At 43.7% G+C, this 14,619-nt stretch overlaps 1 protein-coding gene across 5 annotated transcripts in view; it reads left to right on the top strand.

Annotated features, from left to right (window-relative positions):
* The window catches only part of ACER2 (alkaline ceramidase 2), a 77,977-nt gene that overhangs the window by 17,456 nt on the left and 45,902 nt on the right, over positions 1–14,619 (top strand). For 3 of the 5 annotated variants that reach the window (XM_057722754.1, XM_057722751.1, XM_057722755.1), the window contains 2 exons: positions 3,639–3,776; positions 8,061–12,455. In XM_057722754.1, coding sequence (XP_057578737.1) covers positions 3,639–3,776; positions 8,061–8,247 — 325 coding nt within the window. In that variant the 3' untranslated portion in view covers positions 8,248–12,455. Of the gene's footprint in view, positions 1–3,638; positions 3,777–4,516; positions 6,217–8,060; positions 12,456–14,619 lie in introns of those variants that run through there. The other 2 variants (XM_057722753.1, XM_057722752.1) reach the window with 2 other exon arrangements.

Below are 14,619 nucleotides of genomic sequence, written 5' to 3'. Positions count from 1 at the left end.
GGGATAAACCAGTTCCTGGTTCTTTTACTTCCCTTGAATGTGGAAGAGGAGTTACTCCTCACAAAGCGTAGTTCCTGACTTTTGGATTAGCATCAAGTTGGATGGTTTGGTTCAAAATGTTACTGATCTCATTTTCAGAAATGGGAGCAGTGCAATGTATCCCAGTGATCCAAAACTAGCTTAGGAGGGACATCTCAAGGACCTGGTGGGTGCCTGGACCAAGCTGCCTAGAGCTAATTCTGTAGAAGGGAGAACAGATGTGCTCATGTGACAAGAATAAGGGGAAAAGCAAAGTCCTAGAGAGGCTACTGCATTTACACACAGAAGGAAAAATAAATGAATGTCTATACAAAGCAACACTGCTGCTTTCTCTAAAGCTTAGTTTCTGATTTACAGTCTATCAGGTGAAGCCTTTGCCATCAGCGTTTTCTTGTGGGAGGTTGTATGTGCAGAGTTCAGGCTGATATCCAGAAACAGTTTAGCTCTTGTGTGTTTATGACTGTCTTATTCAGCCACAACTAAAACACATCTAAACTACTGCTCTTATTGTAATGCTCTTTGAAAATGCTTCTTTTTCTCTGCACCCACTTTTTTTTTTTAAAGCTCTTTATTGGAATATAATTGCTTTACATTTTTGTACCAGCTTTTGAGGTACACCAAAGTGAATCAGCTGTATTTATACATATATCCCCATATCCCCTCCCTCCCGCGACTCCCTCCCTCCCTCCCTGCCCTGGCCCTCTAAGGCATCACCCATCATCCAGTTGATCTCTCTTTGTGATACAGCAACTTCCCACTGGCTATCTATTTTACAGGTGGTAGTATATATATATCTATGCTACTCTCTCACTTCGTCCCAGCTTCCCCTTCGCCCCCCGCCCCCCCCAACCCCGTGTCCTCCAGTCCTTTCTCTCTCTGCACCCACTTTTAGAAATCCATTTTAATTCATGATTCATTGTCATGGACCTAGATGGTCTTAACTGAAGTCTTATATTTATCCCCCTTTGTGAGAGTTCCTCTGTGTAATGTGTTATCAGCTTTCTCTCAGTCTTTGTTTTGAATGGAGACATGTATTTATTTCCTCCCATGGCTTTGCCTCTGGGGTTTGTTTTGATTATTGGCAAGAGGCAGGGTCAAAGGTGGTTTAAGAGGAATTTAAGCTTTCTGCCTGGCAGTGGAAGGACTCTGTCTTGTCGGCTTTGATTAACCTTCACGGACCCGGGAAGTAAGAGACCCATTTCAGAATGCTAACAGTTCTTAAAGCTCTTTGGAAAACAATTATTGATAAAGTGTTGATAAAGACATCAGAATGGGGACTTCCCGGGTGGCACAGTGGCTGAGAATCCGCCTGCCAACGCAGGGGATGGGTTCTATCCCTGGTCCACGAAGATCCCACATGCCTTGGAGTAACTAAGCCTGTGTGCCACGACTACTGCGCTCTAGAGCCTGAGAGCCACAACTGTTGAGCCCACATGTCACAACTACTGAAGCCCACCAACTGCCTCTGGGCATTTCTCCCTAGGAACAGAAGTCACCCACTTTGTGAGCAATTTGGTAACAAGAAGAGAAAACGGCCCTCAAATATCCTTTAAGCTGTTGGGATTTGTTTCAGAAAACCCTTTCGGCCCAGTGTATGTAAGAGCTCATTCCTTCGTTCAAGAACATTGAGAGCCTCCTGTGTTTCTGGCACTGTTCCAGGGGCTGGAGTTGCAACGGTGAGCACCTTACCTGCTGGTGGGGAGACAGGCCGTAAACATATGAGTAAAACACAGAGGATGTCAGAGGGGCTGTCATTGCTACAGAGAGAACTAGAGGAGAGAAGGAGGTGATAGGGACGGTCACTTAGGGGGTGGAGTGATTGTTAAGAACAGTGCTCAGCAAAGGGCTCAATGGGTGACATTTGAGCAAAGTCTTGGAGGTGGTGAGCCACGTGGATATCTGGGAACAGCATTCCCAGGTGGCGGGAACAGCATTCCCAGGTGGCAGGAACAGCAAGTGCTGAGGCCTGGAGGAAACTGCCCGGGGTTTCGGAGGACTGGCAAAGGCCCCTGGGGGTTCGATGAGCAGAGCAGTGAGGGGAGAGTGTGGAGGAGGGGAAGAGGGCAGAGGAGAAGCCAGCACACCTGGGCCTTGTGGCCTTCTGAGCACTTTGGCTTTCCCTCTGGGAAAAGGGAAGATGTGGGAGGCTTTTGGGCAGAGTGTTGAGAGGTGACTGTAGGAGCAGGGGTGGGTGGAGGCGGTTGCCATAACTCAGGCAGGAGATGATGGTGGCTTGGACCCAGGTGGAGGTGATGGAAGGAGGTCGGATTTTGGATATATATGAAGGAGCTGATGGATTGGATGTCGGGTGTGTGAGAAAGAGAACAACGACTTCAAGATTCTTGGCCCAGTATACCCAGAGTACACCGTAATTCAAAAAGACACATGCACTCCAGAGTTCATTGCAGCACTGTTTGCAATAGCCAGGACATGGAAGCAACCTAAATGTCCATCAATAGATGAATGGATAAAAAAGATGTGGTACATATATACAGTGGAATATTGCTCAGCTGTAAAAAGGAATGAAATTGGGACATTTGTAGAGACATGGATGGACCTAGAGACTGTCATACAGAGTGAAGTGAATCAGAAAGAGAAAAACAAATATCGTATATTAACACATATATGTGGAATATAGAAAAATGGTACAAATCAACTGGTTTGCAAGGCGGAAATAGAGACACAGATGTAGAGAACAAGCATGGACACCAACTGGGGAAAGTGGCGGGGGCGGGGGAGGGCGGGGGGATTGGGGGAGGGTGGGATGCATTGGGAGATTGGGATTGCCATATATAGGCTACTAATGAGAAAAAAATATCGAATTGTACACTTCAAATCTATGCAGTTTATTGTATGTCAATTGTATCTCAATAAAAGTTCTTAAAGAAAAAGAAAACAACTTCAGAATTAACAACAACAACAAAAAAGATTCTTGGCCTGAAAGCACAGAGTGACCTTTCCCTGAGAGGGCTGGGAGAAGAGTGAGTATTGGGCAAAAGGAAGGGTTAGGAGTTTGTTGTGGACGTGAAATTTAGATCAACACTGGACATTGGGTACTTCCCTGGTGGTGCAGTGGTTAAGAATCTGCCTGCCAATGCAGGGGACACGGGTTCGATCCCTGGTCCAGGAAGATCCCCTATGCCTCGGAGCAACTAAGCCCGTGTGCTACGACTACTGATCTTGCGCTCTAGAGCCCTCGTGCCACAACTACTGAAGCCTGCGCGCATAGAGCCCATGCTCCGCAACAAGAGAAGCCACCGCAGTGAGATGTCTGCTTACCACAACTAGAGAAAGCCAGTACACAGTAATGAAGACCCAATGCAGCCAACAAAGAAATAAACAAACACTGGACATTGGGTGGACATGTCAGAAGTGACATGTGGTTTGTAAGTCTAGAGTCAAGGAGAGGCCTGGGTGAGGAGTGTGGCTTTGGAGCCATCGGGGTACATATGGTGTTTACATCCATGAGCATGTGTGACGGGGTGTTGGGTGGGAACCCTGGTGCCTGGGGGCCTGGGAGGCATGAGGAAGCAGAGACGTGCCAGCGAGGTAGGAGGAGACCAGGACTGACTCAAGCTGTTCTTTGCATCCCTGGGCAGGTGTGACAATGTGCGTGTTTTTAAGCTGGGCCTCTTCTCGGGCCTCTGGTGGACTCTCGCCCTCTTCTGCTGGATCAGTGACCGGGCCTTCTGTGAGCTGCTGTCGTCCTTCCACTTTCCCTACCTGCACTGCGTGTGGTGAGCCCTGCTCATGGTGGGGTGGGTGGTGGTGAGGCAGGGTCTACACTTGCCGTCACTCTGTTCTCCCTGCAGGGGGCACAGGTGTCCACAGGGGACGGAGCAGAGCCTGGGTGCCCCTTTGCCTCACGTAGACTGTCAGACATTTCAGAAGCAATTGGAAGTTGGGTCAAAAGCAGAAGCAGCTCCAGGGAGCAGGCTTAGCTGGAACAAACAGACCTAATTGTCTCTCCTTCACGTCTGCGGTCTCTCACCTCTAGCTCCATTATTAAAGCAGAAAGGAGCTTGAAAATCGAATCTGTAACCTGAGCTCTAGCTAGATCTCCAGGGTAAGGGAAAGTGGGGAAGGCTTGGGACAGATGTGATGTGGGGACAGGACAGTCCCGAGTAGGAACCAGGCACGCCTTTTGAGCCCGAGTGACCAGCCTGGGCTTCACAGGTCACCTAGGGACTGTCTCACCCATTCGACAGGTGGAGACAGAAGCCCAGAGAAGTAAAGTGAATCGTTCAGAATCACCCGGCTGGTTACATAAAACCAGGTTAGGAGCTCAGTAATAGGGAATTGGAGCATCTGCAGTTTAGAAGGCTCAGGATATACTGTTAGGTTATGAAAAAGAAGGCTACAAAAATAGCACGCAGAATGCTGTACTCAGAAAGCTGAGGAGGAAATCGAGTGGTTTTCTTCCTGGGAACTGCTTCAGCTCCAAACCCAGCGTCATCTTTCCCTCTCTGTCCTCCAGGACCTCTGATTGCAAAAGATATCAAGGAACAAGAGAAATCTGCTTTAGAATGTTCCTTGTAAGCTGAGAGCATCCAGGGAGGAATTCTAGTGGTAAGGAGTTGTTAAAACTTGTTAGATCCAGATTCAGAAGAAGCTTGACCTCTATCAGGAGATGCCTGAGACTATTTGGGTTTGAAAGAATTCGCTTGAATTCCCCTGGATGTTTGAACTTGTGTATTTTCTACCATGAGACCTAAGCTGCTCTCAGTTTAACAGTTGGGGACTTCCAGATTTGTTCACAGAAGACAAGACAAAGTGAAACAGTTCACACTGGGGATTCCAGTCTTAGGACCCATTGCCTGGTATTTCTTAGGTTCGACCTCGACTCAGTGAATTTATACATATTTTGTACATTTGAGTTATAGTTTACAGATAATCAAATGCACAGATTTTAACTGTGTAGTCTGGTAAGTTTTGATAAATGTATCCACCTTTGTAAATAGGATCTCATTCAAGACATGGTATGTTTTTTTTTTTATTCCAATTTTTCCTTTATTGTAACTTCCTTCGCATCATCCCTTACAAGGTACTATTTATAAGGCAGTACAGTAATCCATTAGACATGGTATGTTTTTAATCGATCCTAGTTCCCTTATCACACAGTATTTAAGTAAAATTTTGAAAAGTAGACTGTAATAACTTTGGTTCCAACTTAATTTGTTTCTAAATTTGGTGTACTTTCTGAATTGTTTTTGTTCCCCCCAAAGTTGAACCATTTTCTGGGACTTTCCTGGTGGTCTGGTGGTTAAGACTCTGCACTTCTACTACAGGGGGCATGGGTTCGATCCCCGTTTGGGAAACTGAGATCCCACATGCTGTGCAGCATGGCCAAAAAAACCCCAAAACCAAAATTGAACCATCTTTTGGTCACAGTTATAAAGTGACATTTATTTATTACAACAAATTTAAACAACAGGGAAATATAAAAAGAGAGGCTTTCATAATTCTGTCCACCAAAGAGAGAGAACAATTGTTAACAGCCTGAAGTATATCCTTCCAGGTGTTTTATATACATCTCTCATTCTGCTTTTTTAAAAAATAAATTTATTTATTTATTTATTGGCTGCATTGGGTCTTTGTTGCTATGAGCAGGCTTTCTCTAGTTGCAGAGAGTAGGGGCTACTCTTCATTGTGGTGTGCAGGCTTCTCGTGGTGGCTTATCTTGTTGCGGAGCATGGGCTCTAGGCATGTGGGCTTCAGTAGTTGTGGCACATGAGCTCAATAGTTGTGGCTCATGGACCCTAGAGCACAGGCTCAGTAGTTGTGGCGCTTGGGCTTAGTTGCTCTACAGCATGTGGGATCTTCCCAGACCAGGGCTCGAATCTGTGTCCCCTGCATTGGCAGGTGGATTCTTAACCACTGTGCCACCAGGGAAGTCCTCTAATTCTACTTTTAAAAGCAAAAATAGCATCATTCTATACAGGATGTAAACTGGTTCTTCTTTTGTTGTTTACACTAAATGCTAGATCATGAACAACTTTCCTTACCAATGCATGTATATTATCGTCACCAGTTTTTGTGTCCAGTTAATACCAGTGCAAACTGGTAACACTCTTAAAATCATCGTTATTCCATGTGTTTTTAAATGTAGAGATGTGCATTATATGTGGCTTTATAATTTTTTAACCACCCTCTCTGTTAATGGATATTTAGGTTATTTCTAGCTTTTCACTTTAATAAACAATTTGTAATGAACATCTGTATTTGTTCATATGCCTGAATGTTTCCTTACGTTAAATTATATGTTGCCAAATCCAGAGATATTATATCAACTAACACTTTTTACTAAAATCTGTAAGACCGTGAAAGTATATTTGTAAGATACACTTTCACATATACTTGATATTAGTAACTTTAAAAAATCTTTGTTAACATGATTGAAAAGATTTTATTTTTATTTTCGTCTTTTTAAAAAATTAGTATTTTATTGGGCATCTTTTCAAATGTAAATTTACTATGTCTTTCCTCTCTTGAAATGTGCCTTTCAAGTTTATCATCCCTGTGGAGTGTTTCTATTTTTAAAAATTTATATCCAGCATCTAGTCCCTGACACATAGTAGCAGTCATTACTGTTAAATACCTAGTGCCATGTATTATGCACACCTGCCACATTTTCAGAAGCACATGGCGCCCCCAGGTAGGCCACACTTAGCTTCAGTATTATCTACATGAGGCCAGTCTCTTTCATGTCACCCTCACCTGCTACTCACCCCCACCTGGATTATTTTAAAGCAAATCCCAGACACCCTATAAAATGATTAGTTTTTAGTGTTCTTTGTAAGATAGGGATTTTAATTCTTTGTTATATGGTGCAAATATTTTCCCCCAGTTTCCCATTTATCTTTCAGTATGTTAATGATATTTTGCGCCATACTGGTTTGAAACTTTCACGTTCACATATCTGTCAGTCTTTTCCTTTAGATTTTTTTTTCCCTTCCCTTCTATATGCATCACAGTGTGGCTGTGACATCCCTTAAATGACCCTGTTCTCAACTAAGCATACTGGTAACACTCTTAAAACCATCGTTATTCCATGTGTTTTTAAATGTACAGACATACATTACATGTGGCGATCACAGCCATTCCCTTTAGGGTTTCTGAACTTTGTGTCATTCTCAGAAAGACCTCCCCCACCAAAGTTTTTAAAAATATTTTCTTTAAATATCCTTTTAAAATGTATTTCAAATCTTTAATTCATCTGGAATTAAGTTTCAGTATAAGGTACCAAAGCAGAATTACATGCCTTTAAATGGTCCCTTGCATGATAAAAATCAATATGAAAGCTTTTTACGAGCACAGTGAAGATAATAATAGTGATAAAAAAGAATTCCCTCGCTAAAGTGCAAAAGCAGACGAATCAGTATAAAATTATTGCTAATGAAGGGTGTCAGATGCATACAGCTCAGAATTAAGGTGAGAAGGGGGGAACCGGTCCTGTGTGCTCAGTTATTTCCAACCTCTTAGTGCCTCTGTTTTATTTTGTTGTTGTTGTTTTCATTTTTTAATTTTTATTAGTTAATTAAATTTGTTTACATGTCAATCCCAAACTTCCAGTCTATCCTTTCCTCCCCTCTTCCCCCCGCCCAACCATAGTTCGTTCTTTAAGTCTGTGAGTCTGTGTCTGTTTGTGAATAAGTTCATTTGTTTTTTGCTTGTTTGTTTTTTGTTTTTTAAGATTCCGCATATAAGCGATATCATATGAGTGCCTCTGTTTTAAATCCTTGGGCCTCAGTCTTCCCGGTTGAGCCCCAAAGGCATTTGCAAGTTTTTCCTGTTGTCACACCGGAGTATTTTATAACACTCCGAAAGAGGCTCTGCTGGCTCAGGATGTATCATTCCCCTGATATTCCGGGGATCGTTGGGCACCCTCACCCCTTCTGCGTTAGAGGAGGCCCCTGCCTCTCTCCGCATCCAGGAGCGGTGGGGTAGCCTGGCGCCGGGAGCGGGCGGAGCGCCGCACAGTCTCACCTGCGTCGGTTCTCACGCCGCGTCTCCCTCCGCAGGCACATCCTCATCTGCCTGGCTGCCTACCTGGGCTGCGTGTGCTTCGCCTACTTTGATGCTGCCTCCGAGATCCCGGAGCAAGGCCCGGTCATCAGGTTCTGGCCCAGTGAGAGATGGGCCTTCATCGGCGTCCCCTACGTGTCCCTTCTGTGCGCCAACAAGAAATCGCCAGTCAAGATCACGTGACGGCGGGGCGGTGGCTGGCCTCTCTGCCTATGTTCCCTCACAGCCCTCCACTTCATCTGCCAGCGGGGTTCGCAGAGTCGGGGGTGGGGTCTGTCTTTTAAAAGTTCTGTTCCCCTGGGTTCTAACTAGTGTGTCTGTGGACCGCCAGGACTCCACGGTGCCTGGGGAGCAGCGGGGGTCTTGGCCTTTCCCAAAGCTGGGAATGGAGGGCCGAGGGGCACTAGGCGTGTCTTCTCCGCGTCCCCTCCGGGCCGCAGTGCGCCTGGGGCTGCATGCGTCATGGTGATGGCAGAGCCATCCTGAGGCGGACCCAGCGCTGCACACGCCTCGCTTCCTGGAGAGAATGTGTTCCAGACCCAACTGGTCCATGTGCTCTCGGAGCGGACCTTCCCGTGACAGACAAATCCTGCGCCAGACAAGACCCTCTGACTGTCTGATGGAAGAGGCCAGAGGTGGGGACAGTTCATGTGGGGAAACTGTCCTAAAACGAAAGCAAACAAATGGAACTCACACAGGGCTTGTGGCTAAGGAGGCTGGTTTCCCCCTTGCAGCTCTCTGTAACCCAGCGTTTACATGCGTGTGTGAATCCTTTTCCTGCTACCTCTGCTGAGAGATGGAGACTTGACTTCAGATCAGGGTGAAGCTAACAAGAAAAACCCTGTATGCCAAAAAACACACTCCACTTTAAGCCATTATTGAAGATAAACACAGTTTTTAAATGCTGACGTGGTCTCCCCTCTCCGCCCCAGTAGCCTCAAGCACACAGAGACGTCTAGCTACGGGTGGGTGAGTTCCTACAGAGACCTAACCCCGCCCCCACCTTACTGCTTGACCTCTGTGACATTGCCAAAGGCCTGTGACAATCGTGGTGGGGGTCCTGGTTCAAAATTTGGAGCAAGCATGAAGTTTTAGAAGTTGTTCTCATTGGAAGCCTCCTGTATGTTGTCGAATTCTGGAAATTATCCTCAAGATTTTGCCGTTTCTTTCTTTGATCTTTACTGTGGGAATTACACTCAGTCTTCTCACAGCATGAGGTGCTTCCTGTGGTTTCTCCCACTTGCTTTTCCTAAGTGCTGGCCGGCACTACACACTGGCTGCTTTGGGTGCAGCAGGGCAAATCTCTTGCCTTCTGAGTTTTTCTCACCTAAAGTGACACTGGCTGCAACTCCTCTCCTCTTCACTGGGCTGAAGGGAAGACTCTGCACGTGTCTTCAAGGTGTGAGGTGGCTATTCATGACCTCAGGGATACTCATTTTAACTCAGGCATCTCGCGCTTTGCACCATTTCACGTGGGAGAGGGCAGAACAGCTGTGTCCTTCTTGTGTGGATGGGAATCCCATCACTGTCCTAAGTATTTAAGAGTTGGGCAGTAGCAATTTTTGGCTTGTCTCGGAACTCTTACTCTGATTAGAATTTGCACAGGATCGAAGGTGAAAAGTCCGAGAAGCAGATGAATTTAGACTTTAGAAATGAGTGACTTTATTCTATTCCTATGGTTTTCAAATTATTTTAGCAGGCAGAACCCTGTTTGCAGTAAGAAATCTTTTTGGAACCCTAATGTGTGAAGTCAGTTGTATTTTATTAGCTTAAATTTATTTTGAGGTTAAGCTTATAGCATTTTGTGAATACTATAGAAGGCAGTGAAAATGCAAATGAACAAGTTGGTGGTTTCCAAGGTAGAAACATTTAGTATTGAATGAGTATACATGTTGCTTTATTATAGTTAAAAAAGCAGTATTTGAATTAAATACTCGTGGAATCTTTAATGTACTGATATGAGACCTAGGTGGCTTGTGGAACAGGGTTGGAAAACTACTCTTAAGTCCTTTGGGGTTCAAGTCTAGAATGTTCTTTAAAGGGAAATGTCAGACCATCCTCTCTTCAGATTGACCCACCAGCCATGGATTCTGGTCTTATCCATCCTGCAGTATAAAAATGCTCCAAGTAGGGAGTTTGTTGTATTTTAAGCCCAGCTCTTTTAGTGGGGAATAGTCAATAAGGAGAAGCAGAGAGTGCAGGAAATGTTTTGTGTGTGTGAGGTTTAATTTGTCTTGAAAGTTCCTTAGTGATAGGGGCATTGTCCCAACCATTAAGGAGGGACCATTTCTCCCTATGAAGTGAAGGGTGTGTTCCCTGGGAGACACCACCTCCAGCCCCCAAGGCTTTGACCTTGCCCTTCTGGAAGGTTCTGAGTGACCTTTGGAAATAGGGATAAATGTGACTGCTGAAAGTAAGGAAGTAAGTACACTAACTCACAGGGCTATTTCTGTCCTCCTTCTACGAGACAAATGACTAAGTTAAGTTTCGGAAAGGATGCTTTTGTAATGAAAACCAGAATGCCCTTCTAGAGATTGGTTTTAATGAGATGAGGGCTGAGAAAAAAGTGTGGATTGGGGTATATTTGAGGAAGACAAGACTTAACGCTACTTTGGAACAGAAATCACTATGTTTGCCAGCGTGGGATGGTAAATCAAGAGAGTAGGAATATACCAATCTTACTTTAAGTTAGGTTTATGGCATCATGCTCTTATAGCACTACATGCTTTTTAAAGAAAATAGGGATATTAAGAAGAGTTGATGGAGAAGAAAAAAAGTAATCTGTATTTCTATAGCTCAAGGACTACAACCATTGTTAATATATTTTGGTTTCTTTCCTTCTCATCTTTTTTTTTTTCTCCTAATATAGTTGTCAATAGATGTCTTTTAGAGCTGACAGTTGATCTTGTACCTTGAATGGAATATAAATGCCAGTTGTATATTTTTCCTAAAGGGCAGGTTTGGGATTACGAGGATTAGCTATACTCTTGAGTGTTCCTCACTGGATTCTAAGACTTACTACTGAGTCTTCCCTTTTAAATGAGCCTCACACGAATGGGCCCTAAGAAATAATGAACGGAACTCTACTTTTTTGATATGCTTCTGCACTTAGATGGACAAGTCATAGAAAACAGCTGTTAAATATATGGTTCTACAGGTTTTGATGTTTTCAGATTTAAAAAAAGTGAATCGCTTATTTCATTAATCGATGTGCGATCTTTTGTTTTCCTCCTGATAATTCAGCGAAGTGGAGATTTGACATTTAGAAGTTAGGTCGTGGCAGTTACTCAGCATGGCTATTAGATATTTGTTCTGGTTAGTATTTGCCTAAGATAGATACCCAGCAGGAACTGGATTTAGAATATTAAAAACATTTATTTACCAAGTGATAATTTCAGTTAATGATTCTTGTTTTATAGTGCTTGATGATTTTAGTATTTTCTCCCCTTTACTATTATAATATAAAACAAGCACTTCAGTGAATATATTGCAGGTGTTTGGAGATGAGATATTTATATCTGTTTGGTAATAGGCTACGTTTGGGGGGAACTCTGTGCCTTTCCCTCTGAAGAGTGCCTATAAAACATTAACTGTGGATCAGAGATGTTCTGTTGGGGGACTGAGTTTGATGGTCATCAAGCACAGGCTTTGTAAAAATACCATCACCTGTTCTATTTATTGGATTTCTCAGGTGTGTGAAAACTGCTTACTAGTTCATCATGCTTATGTGAGCCGGTACCATACTGGAGGCTCCAAAATTGGGATGTGGTCCTTCCCTGGCCCTTCATCCCTCAGGGCTGACGTGGAACCATCTCTGGGGGACAGGTGAGGGCTGAAGCTTGCCTGGCCAGAGCCCCTCTCATAGTTCCTAATTCCCAAATGAACGTGGAACCTTTAATAGCCAGCTCTTTGCCTGGGTGCTGCCAATCCAGCTGGTCAAAGAGGAGTCTTGGGCCAGGTTGGAATTCTCAATGGATTTTATAGACATAGTTCTCCTACAGATTTTTTTTTAATGGCCCCTACTCTAAGGGACTAATTGTTTGAATTGTATCTTTCCCTATTTGTTAAACCAGATTTAAGACCATTTCGTAACCACAATATGTAATCAGAGCAAATAGAGTATTTTCAGATGACCTTGTTTTATACTTCATATGGGGTGTGCTGTATAAGGGTGGTAGGCCCACTGGCTGGGGTAGCATTTAATCTCCATTACTTTAGGAATAATTTAAGGCCTTTTGAAATGGAGCTTTTGCACTTTATGCTGTTTTCGTGAACTGTCTGTGATGGCTGTGTTTGATATTAAAGCATTTTCTGTGAATACATGTGTTTGTGTTTATTTCCAAAATGATTTCTGCAGCAGCTGCAGTGAGAAATACATTTAATGGATTGTAAAGGACATTTGCTCAAATTCATTTATTAATGAATTTCGGTATCATTGTTATTAAACATACTTAAAATTAGTGTAGTTAATTGTTGGTTTCTTCTCAGAGCTGTGAAATTACTACGCCTACATATCTCCAGTATAAAAGTACCTACAGGCGGTTTGTTTTTATTGAAAGTTCTCTAATTATGTCATGTATATAGAAAATCTCAAATATAGAAAACAACTCATCTAAGCTGGAGTTCATCCAGTCACTGGAAGGAAGATAACAATATAAAATAGTAAATGAGGTTAGCAGCAAAATTCTGTATCTACCTATTTTTATTAATTTCCTGTGACTTTAAAAATTTTTTATTTACTTATTTATTTTGGCTACACTGGGTCTTAGTTGTGGCACACAGAATCTTCATTGCGGCATGTGGGATCCTTTAGTTGTGGCATGCAAACTCTTAGTTGTGGCATGTGAACTCTCAGTTGCGGCATGCATTCAGGATCTAGCTCCCCGACCAGGGATCGAACCCAGGCCCCCTGCATTGGGAGCGTGGAGTCTTACCCACTGGACCACCAGGAAAGTCCTACCTGTGACTGTTTTTTAAAATTAAGGGATTCATGGGCAATCACACTTACATAAGAATGTGACTGTCAGAGGCGAGGGACTGGGTCTGCAGCGTCAGTGTCACTGCAGTGGTTTTTTAAACCATCTTTTCTGGCCAGGGTGAGGGGACGAGGGATAGCCACAGACATCTTTGATAATCTACTGTAAGCAGTGGGTCTCCTCCCTAGGAAAATGCTCATACGAGGAATTATCTGTGTATTCACATGTCCCTAGAAGCCACCTGGATAAAGAACACGGAGGACACGAAGCTGGGATTCACTTCCTTTCTGGCGATGAAATTGGTGTCTCCACAGCTCCGCTTCCCTGACTGCCCTCCAAGACCAACCCCAGCCCCCTTCTCTTGTGAGGACTTTCTGTTATGATGGGCAGGAGGGGGCAGACCCAGGGGGCTGGAAACGTAACACCTTAGGAGTTGATTTGGAATTCATCTCTTCCTCGAGCTTCTTTCCTGGTTTATAGTGTCACACGCTCTGTAAGAGGCTATCTGGGTCTGTCATTCTATTCTGTCTCCCTTTGCACTGTTGAATTTTTCCATAATAAAACATGTTTTAAATATGATATTTGGGTTTTCCTCCTCTGCTCTCTCTGGGGCAGGGTTCAGTCTCCTGCTCTTGCCCCACCTTAAAGGGGCTGGGAGCCCCTTTCCCCAGTTTAAAGAGTTATCTTTATCTCAAGTGGGCACTTCTGTCTTTAGGCCTGGTGACCCTCTGAGTATTAACTCACAGAAAGGGAAAAATCACCTTCACCTAGGTTTTTATTGGCTTATTTTATGTTTCTTGTTAAGACATGATTAAGCTGCTTTTACAATTGAACACAGAGACCAGCCGTTATTCTTAAAAATGTAACAAATAGCAATAAAGTCAGTAGAGTTTATTTTTGTATCAGAGCTGGTGATGCAAAAGTGGCTGACTGTGAGGCTAGGGGCATGGGGTCACAGAAAATGCACAATGGCATTATTGGTGACACTGGATAGAGATGGATGCCTGTGAACAAAGAAAGCCTTAGCCACCAGGGTGGGAGGGACCTGGAGAGATTCCTGGAGTAATACTGCCATCTAGTGGCCTTTGGGGGCATTGCTATCAGCGGCACAAGTGAAGTCCTTCCCATTTGCTAACCATCCCAGGACTCACTATAATTGCCTCAAAAATCCCACAAGTTGTGCAACCTCTTTTTGGGCCCAAGTATGTTTCCCTGGATTTCCTTAAGCATCTCTCTGCCTTCATTTTCCTTTTCTCTATTTCCCCAGCAACTCATTCTCTGCCCACTAGGTGTTTGATTTTACTTGATTAAAAAAAATCTGCCAAGTACCTTAAACCAAATATTTTCCTGTCTATAAAACCAACTTTAAGTAGATGTGGTCTGGAGGAAGTTTTGTATTTATTAATTTTTTATTCTTATTATTTTATTTATTTGGCCATGCCGCGTGGCATGCGTGATCTTTGTTCCCCGACCAGGGATCAATCCTGTGTCCCCTTCAGTGGAAGTGTGGAGTCTTAACCACTGGACAGCTAGGGAAGTCCCTGGAAGAAGTTTTTTAATACGTTGGAGTTAAATTTAG

Source organism: Hippopotamus amphibius, chromosome 2 (genome assembly GCF_030028045.1).
Source record: "Hippopotamus amphibius kiboko isolate mHipAmp2 chromosome 2, mHipAmp2.hap2, whole genome shotgun sequence".
Classification (NCBI taxonomy): Eukaryota; Metazoa; Chordata; class Mammalia; order Artiodactyla; family Hippopotamidae; genus Hippopotamus; species Hippopotamus amphibius.
Note: the sequence above shows the minus strand (reverse complement) of the source record. Positions and strands in the feature narration are given on the sequence as shown.